Genomic DNA, 26,345 nt, shown 5'->3' with positions numbered 1-26,345 from the left:
TTCAGTCTAGAAAAGTGTGAAATGACACCTAAGAAAAATATTAAAACAATTAAACTCTTGACGAATGTCCAGGACTGCATGACATGTTTATAAATCCCTATATACAACTTGTAACAAGAGAAAGAAACACATTTTAAGCATCCTATTTAAGATGCAATTATGAACTAACTCGGAAAAAACTTTCAACAGATCATTCTGCTTTAAAAAAGTTATATTTACCTTTTCAAATCTCAACAGCTTACATTTGAAAAAAATGCAAATGTGTACCTGATTCAACATATTGTACATCTAAACTGTTCCTTTATAAATTATAGGCGTATGTGTGAAATTTTGGGAGATTTAAAGAGGGGAGGACATTATAATTTTAAATAGATGAAAGCAAGAAAAGAACACATAAAACTATTGTTATCATACTCATCTTCCACTCACACTTTTTAAGTGCCAAAATGTGTTGCCAGACTTGGACCACTTTTTTTTTACAGATTAAATTTAAGAGAAAAGATCTTGAATGGTCACACAAAACTGAGGAAGGGATATGCTCTTTCTTAATTTTCAACCTTAGTCAAAGCTAGAATTTAAAATAAAATACAGAAAATATTTAAAGGAAAAAACAGTTGTGTACATACTAAATTATCTGACCTAGTTTTAACAGATTCTATAAAAAAGATGTTTTCCCCTGAAATGCTTCTGTTTTTTCAATTGGACTTTATACACTGCTTTTATATCAGACCCAACAATATCATACCATAAGTGTCTCTAACACAATGTGTCCAGGGAACACAAATGACTAAAAATGAAAGCATTTCTTTACTCCTACTTCAGGTTTTAAGCACATAATATTTACATTTGACTAAATGCAGTGGTGCTACACTGTGAATGCCTTGGAGATGATTAGTACTGAGATGTACTTATCAGCTACAGCGCTGAGACAGACGGACTCATTAACACAGCTAAGCAGATTTGCCTCCCTATGGAGCGATAAACACGATGCAGAAACCACGTCCATAATGCAAACAAAAAAGGGAATCATCTTGGCAGAACACAATGCTTCTCTCAGGTATGGAAGGCATCTTCAAGTCCTTTCTCTCAAGACATAACTGCAATTAGACGAGTCATAAACTAGCTGTTACAGAGCCCTGTCAGATTAGACTAGCAGCCCTGGTACAGCAATAATAAACTACTGAAGCAAATCGTCTAAACAAAAAAAAAAAGAAAGGCATAAACAACAGTCACAGAGGCCTGACACAAAAGGGCTGAGCTAAATGATAAACAAATTAAGATTATGCAGATCTTGAGGTTGATCATTCCCTTTCCTGGTCCAGGTGGCACAACATCCCTTTCTCTTAAGAATCCATTATCTTACGAAGTGGAATGAAACTCAAAACTGAGGCAAGCCTTTAGAACTTGAACAGTGGTTCTCTAGAACCAGGATTGGCCACCTGCTGTTCTAACCATAACGACTTTCTGTACAACTATGCTGCAAGAAAGGAAAAAAATAAATTCTACATCAATTTATCTCAGAACAAGCAGAACTTTGGCTTCTTCCTCACTGGACGTTGCTGCACTCACCTCAATGATCTCATGGTAATTTGGAGCATAGGACTCATCAACAGGTTCCATGAAAGGCCAAGCATCCTTGTGAGCCTTCAGAGCATCTAAAACTGGATGGCACAAATGCAAAAAAACTCAGGAATCAACCATCCTGGCATGGCCAGCACTTTCAGTTTGCATCAGAAGCTGCCTGAGGCAGTTTAAATACATGAATAATAAAATAAATCTGACACAGATCCTACCTTTGTACAAAGCTGTGTAATCGTCATCTATGTCGAAGCTGGAAAAGACACACACAATCAGTACTTCTGCAAACTGCACGCTCCCCTCTAAAGTTTTGATTAATTCGGATCACATACACAAGGAAGCTTTGCCTTTGTGGGTGTTTATCGTGTGGTAACATATTCTGCAATTTAAATAAACAATCACTTTGATTCAGATCATGGACTCGTTTGTAATGTAATGGACTTTCTCATTGCTAAAAAAGTAAATACAATTATTTTGCTGCTTCTATGCTGCAGATAACTAAAAACAGTCACACTTAATGGAGATTAAATATGGCTACTGCCCAGTACTGACATCTAAGGAGAGACCAACAAAATAAACTACATTACGTTTGTAAGAAATCACATGTAAAGATACATTAGTTGTCTAACTTAACCTCTGTTTCTAAAATCATATGTAAATACCCGGTGCACAATGTGTTTCTTGCAAAGCACTAGTCTCAGGTAAAAGTGTTTGAGGTTTGCTGCTAACAAACAAAACTGAACAAATAAAACTGTAAAAAGTCACTCCGATTTTAACTCACTTTAATGGACTCAAAAGGGGAAGTTCAGTCCAAAACAAAATTACAACATAAAAAAAATCAGTCCTCTTGGTGCAGTTTCATGAGCCTAAACAGATACTTTCTTTTCTTTTTTGAGGCTTTTTCCACACAGATGTGGCCACGGGGGCAACGCACCAGAACACGTCAGTACAAGTACCTCTCCTTCCTGTATCAGTGGGAGGCATCTTTTCTGCCTCAGGAAGCAGCTCTTAGGGGGCTGAGTTTGCAATCGTCAGTCTGGCACTGCAGACATGTCTGGGAGCACTGGATTATTAAACTGTGATCTAACATGCTCCTAACTGCAGTTCGGTTTGATCTACAATTGATTTTTGCTTTGAAATAAATTTCCCATTAAAGCATAATCTGTATCCCTGTTTCTCCCTCGAGTGGATCCCCCTAGACGAGAGTTTCCAATGAAAAGCATCTCGGTGAAAGAAAGTAGCTCAGTGCTCTCTAATGCATGATACTTGTGAAGCCTGCGCATCTGGAAGAATTAACATGCACGTTGCAGCATAATTTCTTGAAAAAACGTGAAGATTTTGTGCCTTGAAAAATAGAAAAAGAAAGATGCGGAGGAACCCTCCAGTTAGACCTGGGCTACTTCAGTGGAGTTGAGTACTTCTGGATTTAACGTTATGAGCCAATGTCCTATCTGAGATGGTGTGGTAAGATGGGCTGGGGGCTTACAATTCTTTGGTTTTCCTGGCTCTCCTGACAGGTGAATGGGAATCCAGGCTGAGGAGTTCTGGGGGTAGATCTTTTCCCTGGGACAGCAACCAGGCCTTCTCCTCCCTCATCTTCCTCCTCCTGGCCCGCTCTGAAACAACACAGACAGGGAGACCACCACCCCTGGCGGGTTACTACCCAGTGTTGACAGGTCCTTGGGGGAACCACCTCCGTCAAGTTATTGAGAACACTTGCTCTTCCCAAGAGTCACAAGAACAAAGACGATGACTGGGACATACAGCTGTGACAGATTCTGAGGAATGTGTCTGTTTTAGAAAGAAAATGCATTTAAATTTAAATCAGTATATCAGATACTAACTGTGACCAAGCAGAAGTATCATGGACATTAAGGTCACAGGACTCAAAAAAGAACAATTCTGAATTTGGCATGAACTGTTCCAGGGACAGTGACACAGTTCAGAGCAGACATTTTTAAATAAACTAGTGAAAAAAAATGGTATATTTGTTACGGAATGACAATATGATATCTAGACCAACTACCAAAATCCAGTAAGAGATCTCTCCATTATGGGCGAGTTTCATTCACTGCTTTCCAAAACCTATTTGTTAACCTGTGACACATACTGAAACAAAACCCAGTCAACATGAACCAGAGAATGAAGAGTTCTGAATATACATCTTCTCCATACATGGTTAAAATGGATATTGTTTAAGGAAATTCAGTTCTGGACATCGGACAGCTCATCACCAATTAGAAAATGATGGGTCATAAAAGAGATCGTACAACTGACCCGTAATATACTACCTGGGCCTAGTTCCTCATCTAAGACATATTAATAAGGGGCTTCTTACTGACATGCTGAATAAGAAGCTAATTAACCCCTGACTGATGACATCTGAAGTCCACTGGAAGTGGTAACATGCTGGTGATTAACAAGTCTGAACATTGCTAATAACATCCCATACATGATTCATACAAAGAGAGCCATGGGGAAGGCAAACAGCTGACTAATGCATTATTCAAAAGCAAAGCAATAAATCACTTGCCCTGGGCTTAATCCATGTAGAATTGTCTTTCCCAAGTGGTATCCAACATTAATTTCCTTTTCTATCTTCAGTTTGTTCTTGCTTTTCTTATTTATGAAGCATTTATCTGAATTTTAACCATATTAAAAGCAGCTAAGTGTTCTGTCTCTATCCAGAAAGCTAGCTGATTGATTCAATTACTTCCGTTAGTGCTGTACTCAAGGATTATTTGGATTATGCTTTTCGGAAGTGGTTTAGAATAACCCCAGTGTAAGTAAATGAGAGTTACAACTGCAAAGCAGCTGCATGAGTTGGTGCTGATTAACGAGCACCTTGCAGTCAGAAATTGAACTAGAACAGCCAAAGGGGAAGGGGAGGAAAGTTGTTTAAATTGTGAAAAAACTAAAAAAAAGTCTTCATGGTTTGTCATTTGATACCCCTAAAATATAACACAAAATATCAACCACAAAACTTTTAAATAAAAACAGTGTTTCTTCTCTGCCAAAATGGAATAGCCATTCACCAACAACCAATATTTTTCATATGTACTGTATTAACTACTCCGTGTTTGAGATGTACTTATTTATTTAGGGTTTACTACTAAATGGTCTGTATTGCCATCTGACCACCAGCTCAAAGAGTACGTTGATTGCCAAAGTACTATTTGGAGCCCAGGAGATGGGCCTGTACTCCCACTATAGACCTGAAGAAGAGCAAAAACTCTAAATAAATCAGATGAAATTAGTCACTTTCATTACACATACTATAATATGAAACTTTAAAGCACCTGTCACTGAAGTTTTTTGACATCTCTATACATGGTAATTGGTACACCAATGGGTTTGACCATGTACTTAGGCTACAGTTTTAGACCTTTTTTCACACAAACATATGCACCAGAAGTCTTATGGTATTTTTTGAAAGCAACAAAGAACAATATAAACTGGATGATAAATGTAGATTGAAGCAGAGTGCAGCCCAAATTGGATCAAATTGGAGCTGTCCCTTTAAGCAGCAACACCCCACAGAAGACACCGTCCTGCAAGATTCATGAGGCCAATAGCTGCCACCGTCCATTTCTGTCACCCACCTGGCCAAGTGTTGCACTTCAACTGTCACTGGACAGCAGGACAGGGCCATACTAATTGAAATGAACTGCTTTTCAGCGCGAGGGGGCTGACACCATCATTGAGCGCGGCTGGACGAGAGGAGGAAGCCTCCCTTACCTTCGACGGCCTTGACCTTGTCCTGCACCTCCTGCCTGCGCTCCTCCTCCAGCTGCCTCTCCTGCTCCCTGCGATGCTCGGCCAGCAGCAGCTGCCGGTCCACCTCCTCCTCTTCCTTGCGCTTCTGCTGCTCCACCTCTGCGATGGCCTGAAGCGTCTCCTGCGAATTACAGCTGCCTGTCAGACAGCTGGCGGGTCAGCGCCTCCCCGCACCTCAACCGGAGATGTGCGGAGTCTGCCATGTTCTGTTCTTGCTCAGCTCTCACACATTTACTTTAAATCACCACTGGAATTCTATTTTTTAAACAGAATATAACCTCTCAAACAAAATAGTTTAATTCACCAAAGCATTACTCCAAATAACGGTTTAATTGTTGACAGTTGACAGTTCCACTGGAACAGAAGAATGGAGAGAGAGTGTCCTGAAAAATGGGTTTACATCAATTTCCCTATGGGATTAATAAAGTATTATCTATCTATACCTAAGCTTTTTAAGAATTTGCCATCGTGGGCTCATACCACTCACCCCAGCCCAGTGCCACAATCTCAGTACCAGCCAGAAGGCAACCTTCTCAATTCATCTCAACGTGTGCATTTAAAAAAGTCTGACTCCACCCACCCCCCCACCCCTGGGCCCAAGCATACACAGAGGAGCTCTCATTTCAGAACAACTCATTTCAGCGGTAGCTGGTACACATGAGCAGCTGAAGCCCCCAGTGCCATGCTCAGACCACCCAACCTTGGGCACTGATGGAGCTGACCGTGCACAGCCCCTTCAGAGCTCCTTCCCAAGTCATGTCAGTCAGCAGCACAGCCAGGGCTCAAGCCAGCTGTTTCCAGGCTACAGGGCACAGTTTGCACTCAAATGAGGCACTCAGAGGGCCTGGCTACTCTCCGTTTAATCCTGCTGGCAGATGCAATATTAGTGCGAATACCACTGTGGCACCAAAATACTCCTTAAAGGAGAATCAAATAGAAGGTGGAGGGAGATTCCTCAACAAAAATGTAAACTGTGCAATAACCACGACAGATGCTGATGAATTATCAGCTGAATAAAAAGACAGTTATTTTTGCCCTACACAAGCCTTTTAGCTCTCAATGCATTAGCAGAGATGAAATAGGGAGAGAATGAAGGTGAGAGGTGGTGTCGTCCACCCATTTTCAGTAACACTTTTATCTTAAGGGGGTCATAGTGCGCCTAACACGGCAGGTTCAGGGCACAAGGTAGGACTACACCTCGGAAGAGGTCCAGCAGAGCACACTGAACATCAATTCACCTAGACAGCATGTCTTTGGACTTTGGGAGGAAACCGAAGCATCTGGATAAACCCACGAATGCAGAGGCAATATACAAACCCACAGAGATGGCACGCCAAACTGGAATCGAACCCAGGACCCAAGAGCTGTGAGGCAAAAGCACTGGCCAGGATGCCAATGTGCCACCATGGTGCCATGCCCTGATTGCCAGCTTTACAGTCACTGCCTATGTGCCTTCACAAATTTATAGCCATTAAAAATATTTCTAAAGTATATGAATCACTTTGTACAGTATATTATACAAAGCCCAATTACCAAATGCTAACATTTCCCAATTTCCTAGCATAGACCTTTTTACCTTACTTAGTCCCACAGGCATTCACACATAAATTTGGAAATAAGACTTGGACCCACTAGAAAAATTACTTCAGCCACCAATTAGATTTGATTTAATTTATTTTATGCTGATCCCTCCTGCTTACATTTCCTACAAGAAGACAGAATGTGGTCCTGAAATAAGATGTATTAATTCTCAATGGTTTGGAGCTGAGGCATCCTGAAACAATTCAATACTTCTGATATTCAGCTTTGAGCAATAAATGAAGTATAGAAACACGGACAGCAGCCACGATGAAGTATACAGAAAGATCTGTATTTTAATATTTCAAAAATCCTAAGGTGCTTATTCACCAATCACATAGCACAATAAAGCGCTTGACAATGATTTTGAAAAACATTCTGTCAAGCTGAACACTGCTGTCAATGGGCCATTCAAGCTCTAACTATATACATCTATACTGCTTACTCTTTCAGGGTTGTTCAAGGCTGTTATGTCCCCAAACTTCTTAAAACAATTCATGTGTGTGATGGAAATAAATGACAATGAACATGCTGCCACCTGAATGCTTCAAAAAGGGCACAGAGCCAGATTTTGAAATTACTAAAATTTAAAGGACTTCTGTTTCTAAATCATCACAGTTTACCAAAAAATACAAATTCTATGGATACCTATATATTTTGTTGTATATTTGAGTATTCTAATCACACTGACAAAGGCTGTGCAATTGTATATACTGGTGAATAGTGAATGCTAAGGTTTAATATACAAAGCAACACCCTTAATGGAGTTAACGTTTTTATGTGTTGTAGTTTTCCTTGAAATAATGTATGTGTTGTTTTTACTATATGATATAATGTGGGAAATATAAGATAATGTTACTCTACCCTTGAAAGTGTTTGTATTTTCAGGGATTTATTGGCCCTGAAATTAACTCAAATTTCAGTCATTGATATTTGTATGATCATTTAAGGCAAACTTTAATGGTGTATAATGGTGATATTGTTTTGCAGTGTCTTAAATTGGTGATAAGGTCAGTACTAACAAATAATGTTAACAATTGTACTCCCTTTTAAACATTATTACATGGAAAATAAAGAAATACGGAAACTGTTAAAACAATAATGGCAAGAATCCCTGCCTTTCCCTTGCTGGTGTGGCAGTACCGGCATTTTTACCACTGTGAACAGCACTCTTAATTTTCTGTGTTTTAATTGTTCTGTCATTCATTATCACAGGCTCCTAGTTCTTTATTGGCATCGTCTCGGGTAAGTCTATATGGTCTTCTATTTCATTGCTCGCTGCTCTGGCTTTTACTCGCCCAGGTCTTCCATTATCTTACTACCTTTACTAATCACTCTTCACTAATACGTCAGGCACTGGAGTGTTCTACCTGGTTCACTTAATGTCATCCAATCACACTTCTTCATTTTCTTCTGCCTTCACTAACATAATCACTTTAACTCAATCAACTCTTGGCTCTTTACAAACAACTCTGTTCACGTCTGACTATGCTGGCTGATCCTGTTTGGCCAGGAATGCCTCTCTGTCTTCATTAATCACCTCTTGGCCCCTGACACAGCAGCAGTCCATTTGTTGTCTGTCTCTCTCACAATTTCTGTCCCTGTGAGACAGCGCACCCGTCTGATGATGGTAACAGCTGGAGTACACAGGAATCTGTCTGTGCTATCTAGACTCCTCTCTTAGCAGTTGGGAGGTGATACACTGCTACCTTTCCAGGCGATGCTAATGCCGGCTGCATCTGGCCAGCCCTGTACCTCAACAGCACACTTCAACTCTGTTGAGCCTGGAAAACAAACCAGCACGCAGTCCGCCAGTCCTGCCCCCTCAGTATAACCTAAACTACTTTCTCTAGCACCCTGACCCTCACAAGCCTGTCACCAGCTCAACCTGTTACTACTCTGGAGCTTTCGCTTGCCTTTCTTTGAAGCTGGGGGCTTCATGCAGAAGAGACAGTAGACTCTTTTCCTGCTCAGGACATCAACCTCTCTTACCTCTTCTTCTTGTAAGATGCGTTTTATAGTAAGGCGGTCGGAGCTCCTCCGAGGAGCCATGTCTAACAACCTCTCCTGCCTCTGGTTCTCCTTTAAAAACACAAAAGACAGGAGAAACACGAATTGACAAAAGGATCTCAACCCTCCAGCGAAACAAGCTGAACTTCCACACCAAGAAGTAGAAAAAGAACAAGCAAAAGGGCAATGTTTTGGCTCTCTAGGCTCTTCAGGTGTGAGGAAGAAAGAGAAAGGGTACTGGGATATAAAGCAGAAACGGAAAAAGAAGATCAGAATAACCCTCCAATATCTGCCAAAACCATCTATTGTACCGAGGTACATATTAATGTATCATATGACAAGACATGCGCAATTTTGATTAGTTAGGGGTTGACAATGCTGCCTCAAAGCTCCAGGATATTGGGGTAGATTCTGGTGTCTGTCAGTACAGATTTTGCCCTGACCCTCAGCTTCAATTTTTGGTTTCCTCGCATCTCCCAAAGACAAACGGCTTAGGTTCGTACTGGTTTTTCTAAATGAACACTTCCTCAAGGTCGACAGGTAGATAGGAGGAAGAGAGCGGCTTTGCGCCCTGTGCTTTCTGTGCCAGGATAGGTTCTGGCTTGCTCCAGCCCTTAGAAACAACTTGTTGATAAGGAAACAATAGATTAAAAGTTAATTATTAACATCCATCCATTTCCGAACTGCTTTATCCAATACAGGGTCAAGGGAGAGCCCATTCTGGCAAGCAAGAGGTGCAAGGCAGGATACACCTTGGATGGGTTGCCAGTCCATCACGGGGCACATAGACAAAAACACACACTCACACCAGGGACAGTTTTCCCAGAAGCCAATTAACCTGCCAGTATGTCTTTGAACTGCGGGGGAAAACTCTTAAAGCCTCATCTTCAAGTGATGCCACACTCTGAACATTACACTATATAAACACCCCCTGAAACAACCCTCTCTATTGATCACAAATATTGTAATATTCCTATTTATCTTTTCCAACTCAAAAATGTAGGAAACAGTTATTACAGGAGCTAAGGACTTTAATGTTTGAAGCTCATTGACAGTAGTCAGTAGCCCTTTAATTATAAGGCTCTCAATCAAAAAGCATTTACAAAAGTTTGTTCTATTATGTGAAATGCAACCTGTAAAAGGTACAAAACCAGCAAGAGAATAAACAAGGATGAAAAAGAACGATGCATTCTATGCCACAATACGATACTGCAGCAGCCCACTCAAATGTTGGCCCTTCTGTCCACCCTTTTGAGGGAAATGCTCTCATCCCTTCATTGGCAAGCCACCACATGTTCACATCAAGCAGTAAGCACTTGGGGTTGTGAGAGACTAACTCAAATCATTAATAAGTGATAGAGTTTTGACAAAAGCACCATGATCATAATAAGTTCAAGTAGGCTGCAAAGGAACAAGTAAAGGTTTATTCCATGCTGAAAAGAGAAGAAAAGAAACACAATGTTTCGGCTGTGGAGCCTTCTTCAGGTGTGTCAAGGCTCCACAGCCGAAACGTTGTGTTTCTTTTCTTCTCATTTCAGAATGGAACAAACCTTAACTTGTTCCCATGATCACAGTAAGCTGTGGGACCAGGTGCTCAGAGTGAATTTTCATTGAATGGAATTGGGGTTTTCCCTGTTTCTCCCTTCAGCACCCACTTTTCTTCCCTGCTTTACAAATCCGAGAGCTGACTGCCAGTGTATGCCTACAATTAAGTATGTGCCATATACAATAATGTAATATACAGTACGTGTTCATTCCACAGAAGAAAACGGAACCAGCACCATTCAACCCCACAAAACGTCCACCCCGCAAGTGAGTAACTCAAAGAAGTGTTAGCTTTATGTAATGAGCATAACACAAGCAAATAAATATAACAGACATTGTTAGGTGGTGGTAGAAGGCTTGGTAGAAGGGAGCTGACCACATGCAAACAGCACATCAGAAGCACTTAACCTTGTGGAGAACAAAAGGCTTCAGGATGTGTACGCTGAAAGGAGGTTTGTATTTCCTGGCTAGCAGGAGGGTGCAGTGACCGGAGGACATGATACACGAAAGTGCTGAATTAGTAACAGCAATCCACCCCCCCCAGCCTTCCGCACTCCCCCCCTGCTTAGAGCATTTCCAGCAGCAGTTAATCCTCAGGAAAAGAAGGTGGCTTGCCTTTTTGAATGTGCACTTAGGAAAGCCTTCTGCAACCCACGGTAGTTAATCACCAGACCTCCCCCCACCCACTTCAAGGTGAGAGCTGGTATCTTCAATCAGCTCTTTGCTAAGTAATGGTGACAGAAGTACAATATTAGGAGTTTTCAGTTATTGACAATGAAGAGGTCTGCCCAGTAGTGTATTGGCAGAAGGCAAATGCCATTTTGACCTTTGTGAAGGCATAAACCATCAAGCTGATGGTTTCTGGGTTCATTTGTTAAAGCTTCCCATCAGGTGTTACAGATGTTTCAGTTGAATACAAATTAAATCTTGTACTGGCGTTTTCTTAAACATTTTTCTGATGACTGTAATAATGGGTAATTTCAGGTCTATTTCTTCTTTGCTTCTGCTCATTTTATTCTATTTTTATGTGACACCCCAATCTTGCGGTCCTTATTCGTTATTGTTATACGTCTTGTGATTTCGTCTTTCTGAACTCTTCCATTTCGGCTTTTAATATCTTAAAGAAAATTAATGGTTACTACATAAGAGTACACCATGTTGCCAATAGAAAGAAAAATCAATAGAAAATAATTTTCATACATGCACCATTGTTTTTAAAAGAATAATTTATCCTTCCAATAATTCTGTCAGAATAAACACCAGCAGTAGAGTTAATCATGCATACATAAGTCAATACAGTATTAAAATGACATATTTGATTATGTAGAGAGTAATCCTTGTCCTAAAGGGCTGCAGAGTTTCATGAGAACCATGCTGGTAAACTGCTGGTAAATCAACTCATTACTGGATCAACTGGGCCTATTTAACAGTTTCTCCCAGCTCTTCAGGAGCTGCTGTTTTAAAGAGATCTTGAAAACCTGCAGGGACACTGGCCCACTGGACAAGGACTGGACACCCCTCACCAATGATTAAGCCTATCCATCTCATTTTGAACAGTTAAACAAGCTCAGATCAGAGGAACCCTGAACAACCTGGGGTGCCCGGAGGTTCTTATTTAGCCAGACTGAAACAGCTTCCCATTTCATCACAGGCGATAAAAAAAAATTCCAAAAAGAGTTCATGTATTTGGTTTTTGGTTTTTCTTTTAAGGTCTGCTCACCTTGTACAGTATCATGTTGCTAATTTCCGGGATGAAGTTCTCGCTGAGCAGCTTGTAGAGCTGCCTGTCTTTGTAGGTGTGTTTCCCTTTGATGCTCTCTGCCAGGCTCTGCCACTCCTCCTCAGTGGCACACACAAGAGACCAGGCCCCCCGCTCGCTCTCTGAGGGAGACACACATCATTATACACTGTAGCCCTGCAGCAAAGCTCCTGCTCCCTCACACAGCATGGACTTAAAAAGGAATTTGCAGCAAAACAAAAACAAATAAGGAAAAGAGATGACATGAGAAGAAAACGCTATCAATTTGTCAGGGGTTAGTGCTCAGTTCTGTCGGAATACCTGCTCTGCTCCTGAAACTTAGCCAAGTGCAGGAACCACACTCTGAAATAATTTTTATGTCAACAGATGCAAAACGTATTCTCAAACCCCTCAGCTGCAGAAAAAATGGGAGGTAACCCAGCACAATTCTGAACACCATAGCAGAAGAAAAAGCAGCCTCCATGTTAAGTAACATCAGGACCAAATCAAAATTCTCATTTGTAATTTGTCTGCTGAATGCTTTTTTTTGTGCACTTCTATGTTGTCTGTTTTAAGGTTTCTAAATGTAATTTGACTACACAAAGATTAATTCACACTTGTATGGTCACAAGCCATTTTTCTGCATGGTGGAAAAAAAAGCCCAAACAAAAATACTCTAAAGCATCTTGCCCCAGACATAATGGTCACCCATACCTGTTAGTAGATTCCCTTTTCCATCTTCTTCTTTTATCACACTTTCCAACTCACTGGAAACAACAGGCAACACACAATTAGGAGGACCGGAATACTCAAACATTTTAGTTTTGACATTAAATGCAAAAATGCTTTAAGACAGAAGACCAAAAAGCATTATGAGGTACTTGGGCAATCTTGAGTAAAGGTATGCAGGGAATTCCACGTCTGTACAGACTATGGAACACTTCTAGTTCAGAGCTGTCTAACTCGGCTCATTTCTTCTGCCTGTGCTCCAGGGCAGCTGAGCCGGGCTGACTAGACCGCTCAGGGTTCATGCATTTCTTGGTTTGGGTCTGGGTTGTATCACTAGCTTCCTCAAGTGGTGGCAAACCACAGGCAGAGCACTGACAGGGTAGGGCAGAACTAGTTCGCCAGGGCTCTCTTGACTGATATTTGTGAGAAACAATTTTTATATTCCTGGATATTTGCATTAATAAACAAGGCTTCATGATTAGCTTATGTTCCACATCATTATTTAGAATGTTTAAAAATAATATATTAAGTATACAATATGCTTTAAAACTACTGTGTTGCATTTCTAAGTATCTGAATTAATAGAGTAAAGAAATTTATATTTTCTTAGCTTAGCTGTGTCTTTAGATGCTTTTGAAGGGCTATACAACCAGCTGTACAGCACACAGCAACCCCTGTGACTTGCAGACACCTGCAGTGTCCCAGTGGAAGACGTGAGAGAGGTGCTACACCTCCGGTTGGCACTAATTCTGCTGCAGAGCTGGCTATATACATCAAATGACAAATGAGCCTGTAGGTGAGTTAACTGATTCTGGTTATTCAGTGTAAGTTTTTTGTATTACTCAAACAAGCAATGAATTTCTCCCAGCTGAAGCTACATATAATCTATCACAATACAAAATAATGACCTGTAGATTACTATTCTTATGAAATATGGGGTATAATTCTCACAATGCTAAATATGATGAGTAAATAAATGTTGCTAAATATTTCTTCTTTCTTATAAACCATACAATATGTCTGTTCATCCAACAATGAAGGATTCTCAGTATTGCAACTTTTGTTTTCATTCATTTACGTCAGTAAAATTAATAAAAAACACCAGCTATCAGAATTAATGGGCTCTGTCATTAGGTTCTCTGCCTCAAGCTGCTGTTAAACAGGAGAAGAAAGGCTTGTCTGTGTAGACGTGAGCACACACACACACCTGTTTGTCCAGGGCAGAATGAGACAAGAGACTATGCTGTCAGGGGTGCAAATGTTACGAATGTGCCTGAGGTGCAGCTGAGGCAAAGCTAAGTCACAGTGTAAACACCCTCCAGCCAGACTGGCCAGCTCAGCTATTCCCTGAAAAGAGGCATCAGTGACAGACCAGAACAGACTCAGCAGTAAGGACACCTGCACTAACCCAAAGGGCATATCAGGTTTGATGTCAATACTGTTGGAATTTTAAAGACACTGAAGTTTACAAGCGTGAGATCTGTTTTGTGACAATTATCTGTGCTTTGGCCACCCTTTGGGAAATTGTATTTATGAAGCAGTAAAGATTTTCAGGGTCAGCATAACCTTCAGGAATAATTTAATTTGCCAATCCTGCATTGCCAGTTCATTTGGAAAATATCAACCCAACTGGAGATAATCTTGTGTCCCTGTGATGGTGAAAAGACCTCACTTTTACCTCAGTCTCTTTGCTTCAAATTTTTTCTTTTTCGGTGGTCTTCCCCGTTTTCTCACTGGTTTCTCTTCAACTTTGACTTCAGCATTTTCACTGTTCACGAAAGAGAAGCATGCGCAAATAAAAAAAAATTAGTGAGGTTCAATGAACCGCTATAACAAATTTACCATGACCAATTGCCTCTCTTCCTTAGGACATCTGGATGATTTAATTTGGTGATGCTACTTTTGACTCGTCTTTATCACTAGCATTATCACCCATTCAGCCATCTATCCATCATTAGGAAGCCGCTTATTCCTACTATGGACTGCAGCATTGCAGACAAGAGACAATCCTATAAGAAAACAACTCAAAACAGGATGTCCCTGGGCAATATGCCAGTCCATCATAGGGAACACACACACTCACAGGGACAATTTACAGACACCAGCTGACCTACACAGCACCCACAGAATGTCCATGTAGGCCCAAAGAGAACATGCAAATCCCACATAAAAGATACCCCAGTCCAGAATAGAACACAGAACCCAAGAGCTATGAAACAGCAGCACTAACGACCCTGTCGCCTACAATAAAAGCAGATGATTTAATAAAAGAACATAACGTTTTGCAGCAGATGTTCAGTTTTACTTGAAAAAATCCCTCTATATCACTGCAACCTCCTGTCACAAACACCTTCCAAATAATTACCCACTGCTTCACTACAGAGCATTTTATCTTCCCATTTTACAGTTAACTGCAAAATGAATGCTCCACTTAACTCTGAGCCTTAGTTAAGGTGAAAAATTAAACATCTTTAGTCAGGGTGATTTACGCTTGTATACAATCAATGTACTAACCAGAAAACAAAACACAAAGCAATAAAATACAATAAATCACAGACATCACACATTGAAGACAAACCCGATCGTTAAAATTACATCACTCAAGCTCCACTACAAATGCTATAATACAGAATTATTAGCAACTGACATATTGTGAACATAACCTTTACTAATCAAATGAATTAAAACGAACATCTATCTTATGCAGCCAATTAAAATTAGAAGCTCAAGGCCCTGTGCCCTGAGCATGTGTCAAGTATAACCACGGTGAAAGATTAAAGTAGTTTTGTCACAAAGATAGTAACCCAAAACCCAGTGTTCTTCCCAGTACTGAATTCTCACCTCTGGGCTGCTGTTGTCCTTCTCACAGGCTGTTCCTTGTACATGCGTGTTCCATAGAAATACCAGTAGAGGGCGCCGTCACTGTCCTCTCCCAAAGGCTCGACCCGCAAGCTGTCAGCATCCAGGCCCTGTGTGCAGAATACAGGTGTTGGACTGGATTGGGAGTGGTGTTCTTCCTGGCACCAGACTAGATTGAATTCCAAGATGTGACCAGTACAGCCTGCAGCATGGCAGGCACACTCAAACACCAGGTTGTGCTCCAGCGACTGTTCAACCTGAGCCTGCGCTTGGAGAGAGTCCCGGTGCTCTGGAAGACATCATGCCTGGTCCCAGGACCAAAGAAAGGGCGCCCCTCTGTCCTCAACGACTACAGACCAGTTGCACTGACTTCTCATGTCATGAAGACACTGGAGAGGCTGGTCTTATCCCACCTGAGACCCCTGGTCAGCTCATTACTGGACACCCTACAGTTTGCCTACCAGCCCAGTGTTGGTGTGGAGGATACGATCATCTACATGCTGCAAAGGGCCTACTCACACCTGGACAGGGCTGGCAACACTGTAAGGATCATGTTTTTCGACTTCTCCAGTGCCTTCAATACCATCCAGCCCTTACTTCTAAGGAATAAGCTGGAGGAGATGCAAGTCGATTCCTCCATGACCTCGTGGATCACTGACTACCTGACAGGCAGACCACAGTCTGTGAGACTTCAGAACTGTGTGTCTGAACAGGTAGTGAGTAACACAGAGGCACCTCAAGGGACAGTTCTTTCTCCATTCCTCTTCAACCTCTATACTTCGGACTTTAAGTACAACTCAAAGTCATGCCACCTGCAGAAGTTCTCAGATGACTCTGCAATTGTGGGATGTATCAAGGGTGAGCAGGAGGAGGAGTACAGAGGACTGGTCAGCAGCTTCGTGGAGTGGTGTGGGGTGAACCACTTGGAACTGAATGTAACAAAGACAAAGGAACTGGTGGTAGATTTCAGGAGGAAAAAGGTCAAACCTATTCCTGTCAACATCCATGGGAGTGGCATGGAGATGGTGGACTCGTACAAGTACCTGGGAGTGCACATTGACGATAGACTGGAATGGTCTAAGAACATCGAGGCCATCTATAAGAAGGGACAGAGCCGACTTTACTTCTTGAGGAGGCTCAGGTCCTTCAATGTGTTTAGTAAGATGCTACATATGTTCTATCAGTCTGTTGTGGCGAGTGCCATTTTCTACGCAGTGGTGTGCTGGGGCTCTGGGATTAGAGCAGTGGATTCTAAAAGGCTGAACAAGCTCATCAGGAGAGCAAGCTCTGTCATTGGGTCTGACCTGGACCCCTTGGAGGTAGTGGCTGAGAGGAGAATGGTGTCCAAACTAGAGGCCATCATGGACAACATCTCCCATCCCCTCTATGACAGGCTTGCAGAAATGAAGAGCACGTTCAGCAATAGACTGATTCATCCACGGTGCGACAGAGAGCGCTACATTCTTGCCTTCTGCCATAAGACTGTACAATGCATCCACCTTGCGTCTGGGCAGAGGCAACATTGACTGTGACCTGTTTCTGGACTGAACGCATCTACACATCTACTACTGCATCTGTTCTCTTTCTTTTCTTTTCCCGTTTACAACAGTTTTTTGTGCAATATATGCCAGGGACCTGTGCAATACATTTACATCTATATTTATATCTATATCTATATTTACATCTATATTTATATTCATTTATGTGATACAATTTTTCTGTGTACTGTTCTGTTCTAGTCTGTTCTTTGTGTGTCCGGACTGTGAGTAACTCTTGTATTGTATTGTATGTATTGTACTATTATTATATAATTTGTTACACTGTGGCTGTGTTGTCTGTGTTAAGCTGCTGTTGCACTGCAATTTCCCTCACGGGATCAATAAAGTATCTATCTATCTATCTTATGGACGCTGTTGAACTTCGTGTGATTTGTGCTTAAGGTTCACATTCCAACAACAGAATGACTGAGGAACTCTGCAGGTGAAGTGGACAAAACAGTTTGACTACAATGCTTTTGAGCTCATTGCTGGCACACTTTGCGCGTCTTGTTTCTCTTGTGTCTCTGTCACACTCCATTGTACAGTGTAAAACGAAAATAAACTAAGGCTTTAGAGCAATGAGGGAAATTAAGCAATGAGGCTCAGGTCCTTCAATGTGTGTAGTAAGATGCTACATATGTTCTATCAGTCTGTTGTGGCGAGTGCCATTTTCTACGCAGTGGTGTGCTGGGGCTCTGGGATTAGAGGTGAACACTCCACAGTTTTACACTGTCACACTCCATTGTACAGTGTAAAACGAAAATAAACTAAGGCTTTAGAGCAATGAGGGAAATTAAGCAACCAAAAATGTAGAGTTTCGGCAACAATACACACCTGGTGGTAAATTTAATAAAAATCCTTCTGAATATGACAGTTGCAAACAAATGTTTTTTAGCATATATTCAGCGTGCTGGAAAAATACTTTATTCTTAAAAGTGAACAGTCTTTACATTTTGGAGAACAGATGTATGCATTCTATCTCAAAAGTAAAAACAGTTGTTCAGGTAGGTACAGGAAACTGAATGCTTTGGGGATTCCAATGTAGCAGGAACAGAAATGAAGTCATATTTTAATCCTGATCTTACTTCCGATGTTCCCACTCTGCCTTAGTACTGGGTTACCAAAACCTGAAGCTGCCTTTTGTAGCCTGTGAAGACTTTTCTAACATCATTCCTTCATCTACAAAAAACCCAAAATGCAACTTCATGGGATTGATTTGAGGCAAAAAGGTAACATCCCTTCGTGCTCAGGATGCTGATAAAGGCATTCAGACCAGAAGGCTGAACACAAGCATGCTCTAAAACTCTCTCTCCCTTTCAGGTCAAAGACTGGCCCGATCTGGTCCAAGAGAAAAAATGCACCAAACACACCCAACCACAACTGTTGCAGGCTATGTCAACTCATTTAAGAATGGAGGTTTAGGCCTCCTAAACAAAGAGAAATGATTGCCAAATTCAGCAGAAGAAAAAAATCTCACCAATACTAACAAATCAGATAATGCTAGATCCCAGCTATGCCCTCACATTCGGCAACTGTAGATTGCTTATACTTGCCCTTTTTTGCTGGATACTCTGTTTTAGTAAACAGCATCAAATCCACATCATTCCCTTTGTTTTTCATTATTTAATGAATGCCTCAGTTGTGACTGAAGCTTTCTTTTCTTATTGTTTGTTGGGACACTTTCATCCACAAGTGTCATTACACTACAGCAACAGTTGGATGAGATCCTTGGTTTAATTAGCTAGCATCAAATGAGCTATATGGGTTAAATGGCCTCCTCTTGTTTGTAACCATTCTTAAACTATTCGGCTGAGTAAAAGGGCAGTGTTTTATGATGTCCAACCACATGAAGGATGGTGGCCACTCCTTGGCCCTGGGAGGAATGGGATACGGGCAGACAAGCATGTTGCCCAATGGTAAAGGTTAAGTGACATATTTATTACACCTCGTAAATACAGGAGGCTCTTCCTGCCCTAGGATATTTGAGTCAATCCCTTGAGGAAATACCATTTAGCCGATAATTAATGGGTAACCAAATAAGAGCAACAGGAGCTGAAGCACACCAGCGTCACAGCCAGAAAACTATTAATAATCCCTATTAAAAATACAACAACTTGACTTGCAGCTGAAAACTGCCTGTTAGCAGTATCCTGAACAGCTTCAGAAAAGTCACTGACGTACTTAATCACCCACATGTGATAAAATGCACACTTATGCCATATATTTCACACCTGTAAATCGAGTTTGGCAATTAAATGTATGAAAGTGATAGGCTCTACACAACCACAGAAATAAGTCATTGTGTTCTCTGTAGCTCAAACTAAAGAGCTTGCACAAGCTGAATTTCAGACAAAATAATGCAACAAAGACTCTATGATGGTGGATATCCTATCCTGGACCTGGAGGGGAGCAGTTTTTTTCAAGGTCTCTTTAAAACAACAACACCTGAAGATCTAATAGAAGTAGTTAATTGGTGCAGTTAAGTGAATAACCAGATGGTTTCGCTCATTAACAGATGAGTTAAAATGGAAACACTGCAGGACCAGCACTGGTCTCTTCCAGAACAGGGCATGAAGCTGGAGTCTTTCGGCATTTCCACTGCACTCTGTGCTGTGTTCAGAATGTCTAGACCAGAGGTACCCACCTCCAGTCCACTGTCCAAGAGGTTTTATAGGTCTTTCAAATCTACATTTTCCTAAGGACATGGAAAGATAAGATAAGAATACTTTATTGGCATTATACAATTTTCGCACACCCCAACTTGCTCTCCATGAGACATGCAGACAGGGAGAGAAGCTTGGGGTCAGAGCGCAGGGTCAGCCATTTATACGGTTCCCCTGGAGCAGTTGGGGTTAAGGCCCTTGCTCAGGGGCCCAACAGAGTAGGACTCCTCTGCCAGCCACGGGATAGGAACTGGCAACCTTCCAGCCACATGCGCAGATCCTTAGCCAAAGAGTCACCGCACCACGGTTACAACCAAAAGGCTACAACTTTGGCAATGAAGTAAATAATAAGTACATTTAGACAATCAAAGGCTCAGGTAGAAAGAAAAACAGAAAATGGCACTGTGCACCATGACCTGCATACCTAGGTTTCTCACTGCGTCTCTGGACACAATCACTGTGACGCCACTCCAAAGTGAAATCTGAAGGACCTGTGTTCCTGTTGTCTTCACTCAAACATCCTACTTGCTAAATAATGTGGACTCACTCTTTGATGAGAAATGTCCTGAGGTTTCCTCTGGTCTGCACCTGTTCTCATAGCTAAAAGACATACTAATCAGAAGGCAGGAATAGTCACTTTAGATTCCTTGAGTGACTTCTTCTTTGTAAATCTCTTCAATTTAGCTACTTTTTACAAGAAATGCCTCTGTGGGATAACTAAAATGATACAACGATAATGCAATTATCAGGCTTTAACTGCCTGGCATGTCCATTTTAATATTAGTGTCAAGGAACGGTCAATTTATACTGTACTGTACAGCATTGCTTTATACAAGATATTGAGACAGCAAAGTCAAAACTTATTTTTGCTTTATAATCAAGCAATGTGTAGTTTTATTATCCCCTGGGAGAAATTTGCTTCAGTCAAATACAACAAAAAAACAAAGAATTGCCAACAAACAATTCAGTCAAACAGTAATGGGAAAACATTCACTTTGAGTCAATTTCAGAGGGTAAAAGACTGAAGCTGGTTGAACAGGCTCAAAATGACCCACGGAGCTCAGAAAACTGTGTAATCACTTCATATGTTTTATCAAACCTATACAGCAACCACTTTAAGTACTTGTGTAGTCCATATATACTTATGGGGTACTAAATATGTATTAAATATTCTCTTGTACAATAAACTGTGCAAAGACAAACCCATAAACTATCTGTGATACTTTCGAAGAAAACAAAAGCTGCCAAAGAACTGACTTAAAGCAACCTTAAATAGTACATTTTTACTAATTTTAATTAATTTATTTTAATTTGATTCAACCTTACTTATCCATATTACCTATCCTTCCATTTTCTACCCACTTCTTCCAATTAAGAGCTGCAGGGGAGCCAGAGCCTATCGCAGCAAGCAACAGGACACAAGGCAGGGAACACCCTGGACGGATCGCCAGTCTCTCTCAGGGCAGGCAGACACAAGCACAAACACACACAGATTCACACAGAAGCCAAACAACCTAACGCTATGTTTGCAGACTGTGGGAGGAAACCGGAGCACCCACTGGAAACCCACACAAACACATGAGGAGAAAATACAAACTCCACATTGATAGCGCCTAATATCTGGACTTGAACCCAGGCGCTCAGCACTAAGAGGCAGACATTCTAACCACTAAAACACCATGTCGTTCCCATCCTTGTTGTTTACATAAAAACTATCAACTTCAGAAAGTTAAAGTATGGATAATTTTTGTTTTCATTAATGCTACCCCAATCAGTTGAACATATATAATCTGATTTCTAAAATATTCATATTGGTGTGTAAATTAATCTTTATGCTCATCTTTATTGTAAAAGAAACCAAAATTGTGTGGTGCAATGAATTCATGAAAGCATCAGCTTTCTCACGCTGACAAAGCAGACTTAGCACTGCCGAGTCAGAGTAGTCTACTGAGCAAAAAATTTACACTAAAAGACAAGTTCAGGTGTGATCGAAAAGGGATTTACAACTAACAAAGCATACTTATCAATTATAATACTCATAACTTTTCTCTGAGTAACAATCTTCAAGAGGCTTCTTCAGTAAAGTCACATGAATAGCTCACAATAATGCCAGATAGTTAACACAAGCACCATAAGCACCACCATTAATAAAGCACTGCTGTTAGATTAAGCAGCAAAATCTGAAAAGTAACGGAGAAATACATACTTAATATCTTCATATATACCTCCATTTTGAGTTTTATTTTTGTGGCATTATCTCAAAACTCAGACCTTTTAATTCAAACTAGAATTGCCCCTGACAAGAAAAGCACAGCACACAGCTCAGCACTTTCCCAGTGGGCCCCAGAATGTGCCAGACAAGCTAGAGACACAGCCACAAATGTCACTGAGGCTATTCACAATGGGTTATGGAAGAAATAAAACAGAGACAGACAAGAACGAGTACAAGGAAAATTACTAGGGCACCCCCCCAACCCCGACCCCCCCTCCAAGTGGTCTTGAGGCCTTGAACACACAAGGCACCCGAGACGCCTCATCTACGCATCACAAAGTTGTCGTTTCTGAGTGAGGGGCAGCAGTTTGCGAGAGAGAGGGAACAATCGCGACCAATCAACCTTGAGTTCTGACTGAGCGTAGCCCAACCGAGGTCAAGTTGTGCCACCACTGTGGCTTACTTCAATAATCACCCCTAGAGACTATTTTTATTGCAGAGATTTAAAATTGGTAGCTTCATTATATTTAAAAGTGATTTGTAAATGAGAGATTTTATTTTAGAGCCATATTATAGCCTTTTCTTAAATATTTTGCTATATTTTTCTACATTTCAAGGAAGTCCATTTACCTGTTTCTTCTAGAGGACACGTCAACCACAACATTCAAAATACACAAACCAAGGTTAGGAAAATGAAGACAAAAAAATTAAAGTTGGTGGATTTTTTTAGTAGAGTTGGCAAATTCCAGTGCCATTATGACCAAAACATATCTTTGTGTAATGGCCACTCCTTAACGGAAGAATGAGAAACTTGCTAGAACCACAGTGAAACGGAGAGAAAATTAAAAGTTGTTTAACACGTCTATATGGAGAAAATTTTTGCTACAGCTGTGCTATTATCCCATTTCTGCCAAATAGAAAAGCAGGCTTTAAAACCTGGCCTACACTTTGTCTTAAAATGGAATCATGCTTCCATCTCCCTAAGTCTCTCTTTAAAGACATTTTAAACTCTTTGGGGCCTTGGAGCTAAATAAACATACAGGTCAGGCAAGCAGGCTTGTCTTGACCCTGCTCACTGCTGAAAAGCCCAGGAGCGACACTGCCGAGGGCACCGACAGGTGATGCCGGACACCGCCCACAGCTTCAGGCCGGAGACCCGCAGGACCGCCCTACCTTGAGAAGGTCGAAGACGTCGGCAGCGTCCAGCCTGTAGTCGCAGAGCCGGTGCAGCAGCTCCACCTGCGTGCGGGTGGGCAGCTCCTCGAAGGGCCCCTCCTTCAGGGGGTTGGGCTTGCCCTCCTCCAGCTCCCAGCGGTAATTGATGATGTCCTCCAGGTAGCTCCGGAACGCCTGGGGCCTGCCAGCGCAATGGAGAGGTCAGCGCCACGCCCGCGGTCCTCACCCCCCACGGCTCGCCCCAGTCCCCTCCTACGGCTCTCAGCAACACGGGTCTCTGACTGCCATGGAAGTCAGCAGAGCCCTTGATGGAAAAAAATGTTTTCACGCTTAAACCCTGTGGGTCTTAATTTTAGTGTACACTCACACATTTCATTATACTCTTTTACACCCTATTGTGAGTGACTCCCAGCAGCTGATGACTAATAATAATAATAATAATAATAATAATAATAATAATAATAACTTGCTTACACTTATATAGCGCTTTGTTTTGGGTCTCACTAATATATATTTATTTTTCCACAACATATTTATTGTTTCTGTTGTCTACATTGTGTGCTGTTGTACTGTTTATGTCCCGAGAGATCAGCGCGATTAAACTTCCAATGTACTTGTAGGCAATAGCCTACTCTACTCTCTACTCTTTCTGGACACTCCATTCAAAGCGTTTTACAGGTAATGGGGACTCCCCTCCACCACCACCAATGTTGGATTTGGACCAACTGCTAAATCACTAATTACTAGTTATTCAGTTTTGGAATAATCAACTACAGAAGGTCAATACTACATTAAGTTCCTTTTGGACAAGAGCAACCCTTCTCACTCAGTATCCCAAACAACTGTGTAGAACTAATAATGACTGAAATCAAGAACAGAATTACTAACTTCCCACTAGTAATATAAAAGGATGTTCAAAATGGGAAGATTTAAATTTGAACTTATGTCAGGTTTTGCATCTTAATGGCACAATGGGTGACAGTTCTGACCCCAGCTGACCTTGTGTATAAGTGACCCTTCAATATGTGCTCTGATTTCACATGCAAAATATGGAATGTGAAGTTAATAAAACAGTTGAAAATAAATTCCATATCAAATTTCACACAAATGATGCCACATCACTCTGTAATAAAAAAAACAGGCAGTACAGATAAGGTGTCAGAAAAGGGGGAAAATGTATTTTTAAAGGAATTAAAATGTTTTAAACTGATTTAAGCCAATCTGAAGTGATTTTGACTCATTTAGTGAGTTGCATAATGTCTAATACCAGCAAAATAATTATAAAAGAAAGAAATATACTCACTAAAAAAAAAATGAGTGTCACAAAGACAACACGCTGGGAAGCAATGTAATAATAATATTTGCTTACACCAATATAGCTGCTTTCTGGACACTACACTCAAAGGTGCTTTACAGGTAATGGGGACTCCCCTCCACCACTACCAATGTGAAGCCTCCACCTGCATGAAGCCACGGCAGCCATACTGCATCAGTACTCTCACCACACATCAACTATTAGTGGGGAGGAGGACAGAGTAATGAAGCCAATTCATAGTTGGGGATTATTAGGAGGCCATGATTGATGGCCAGTGGGAAACTTGGCCAGGATGCCAGGGTTACACCTCTACTCTTTTTGAGAAATGCCCTGGGATTTTTAATGACCACAGAGTCAGGACCTCAGTTATACACCTCATCCGAAGGACGGTGCCTTTTTACAATATAGTGTCCCCATCACTATACTGGACTAGGACCCACATAGACCTCAGGGTGAGCACCCCCTGCTGGCCCCACTAACACCTCTTCCAGCAGCAACCTTAGTTTTCTCCAGGAGGTCTCCTATCCAGGTACTGACCAGGCTCACACCTGCTTAGGTTCAGTGGGTTGCCAGTTGTGAGTTGCAAGGTGATATGGCTGCTGGTGAGTTGCTGGTGATATTTAAGTGGGCCTGAATCTCAAAACGCTGGAATATCCAGAAAGGAGGATGAATGAATAAAATGGTAACAAAATAGATTGCATCTTTTAGTAACTAATTCCTCCTAGTTTAGGTGGCTACTGAAAAGAAATGTATAAAAAACGGTCAGGGCCTATAATCTAGCATGCAGGTTGTACCATAAAGATTCACAACTCATGACTGACCGTGGACTGCTGGAGTTTAGTGGACACAGGGTCTGGGCATTGTCAGCACTAACAGAAAAATAATAGTTCACTTAAAACCTCGTAAGGTCCCATGTTTTATGGGCTTACCAACATTTAAGGTATGAATTGTTTGTGCACCTACACCAAAAAAGAAGGAAATAAACACTGACAAAATTTTCCAATGTAAAAATGCTTCTGTCTTCACGTTTCCAGAAATGTGTCTCTCAAGTCATGTAACAGAAATTCTGCACAGCTCATCCCCACCTTTTAAATAAAACAACACTTGCTGTACAGTATTCCCATACCTACTCTGTTTCTGAAGGAAAGACCATAAGCAGAGGTCCAAGGCCCTGAAGACAGTGGAACAGAGGTACTCTGCTTGCAATAAATGGATATGCTGGCTGCAGGCAGGGGTTCGCACAAGTGCAACAACAACAATAAAAAAAGACGGAAAAAAAGAATGGATTATCTTGAAAGGACACCCGGCATTTTTACACAGCTGCAACCCAGCAGCACAGCCTCTCCTCTCCCCTGTTGCGGGAGTGTTTAATGCATAAAGATGAAAGCAGAACTTCTTTGAAATGGCAGAGGAGTGCTGCAGCCCCTGGGATGCCAGGGGCTGTCTAATCCAATAAAGGATTACATCCTGTTACCGCCTGCCCAAGAGTGGAAAGTGGATCATTTATTTCTACCGAGTCACTGCCGGGGTGGGTGGGTGTAAGAGGAGGGAGGGGTCTGACATATTTGCATGGTACTAGCTGGTTCTTTGAGAATTCTGCCATTTAATTCTGCCCTTCTCCACTGCA

General features: G+C 41.4%; 1 protein-coding gene across 4 annotated transcripts in view; it reads right to left on the bottom strand.

Moving 5' to 3' along the window:
- The window catches only part of cecr2 (CECR2 histone acetyl-lysine reader), an 82,401-nt gene that overhangs the window by 16,493 nt on the left and 39,563 nt on the right, over positions 1-26,345 (bottom strand). For 3 of the 4 annotated variants that reach the window (XM_015353102.2, XM_015353104.2, XM_069192125.1), the window contains exons 3-12: positions 23,401-23,584; positions 15,797-15,924; positions 14,634-14,723; positions 12,941-12,993; positions 12,209-12,369; positions 8,926-9,015; positions 5,317-5,476; positions 3,065-3,194; positions 1,794-1,831; positions 1,570-1,661 (exon numbers count right to left, since the gene is read on the bottom strand). In XM_015353102.2, coding sequence (XP_015208588.2) covers positions 1,570-1,661; positions 1,794-1,831; positions 3,065-3,194; positions 5,317-5,476; positions 8,926-9,015; positions 12,209-12,369; positions 12,941-12,993; positions 14,634-14,723; positions 15,797-15,924; positions 23,401-23,584 — 1,126 coding nt within the window. The remainder of the gene's footprint in view (positions 1-1,569; positions 1,662-1,793; positions 1,832-3,064; positions 3,195-5,316; positions 5,477-8,925; positions 9,016-12,208; positions 12,370-12,940; positions 12,994-14,633; positions 14,724-15,796; positions 15,925-23,400; positions 23,585-26,345) is intronic. The other variant, XM_015353105.2, reaches the window with a different exon arrangement.

This window comes from Lepisosteus oculatus, chromosome 7, assembly GCF_040954835.1.
Source record: "Lepisosteus oculatus isolate fLepOcu1 chromosome 7, fLepOcu1.hap2, whole genome shotgun sequence".
NCBI classification, from domain to species: domain Eukaryota; kingdom Metazoa; phylum Chordata; class Actinopteri; order Semionotiformes; family Lepisosteidae; genus Lepisosteus; species Lepisosteus oculatus.
Note: the sequence above shows the minus strand (reverse complement) of the source record. Positions and strands in the feature narration are given on the sequence as shown.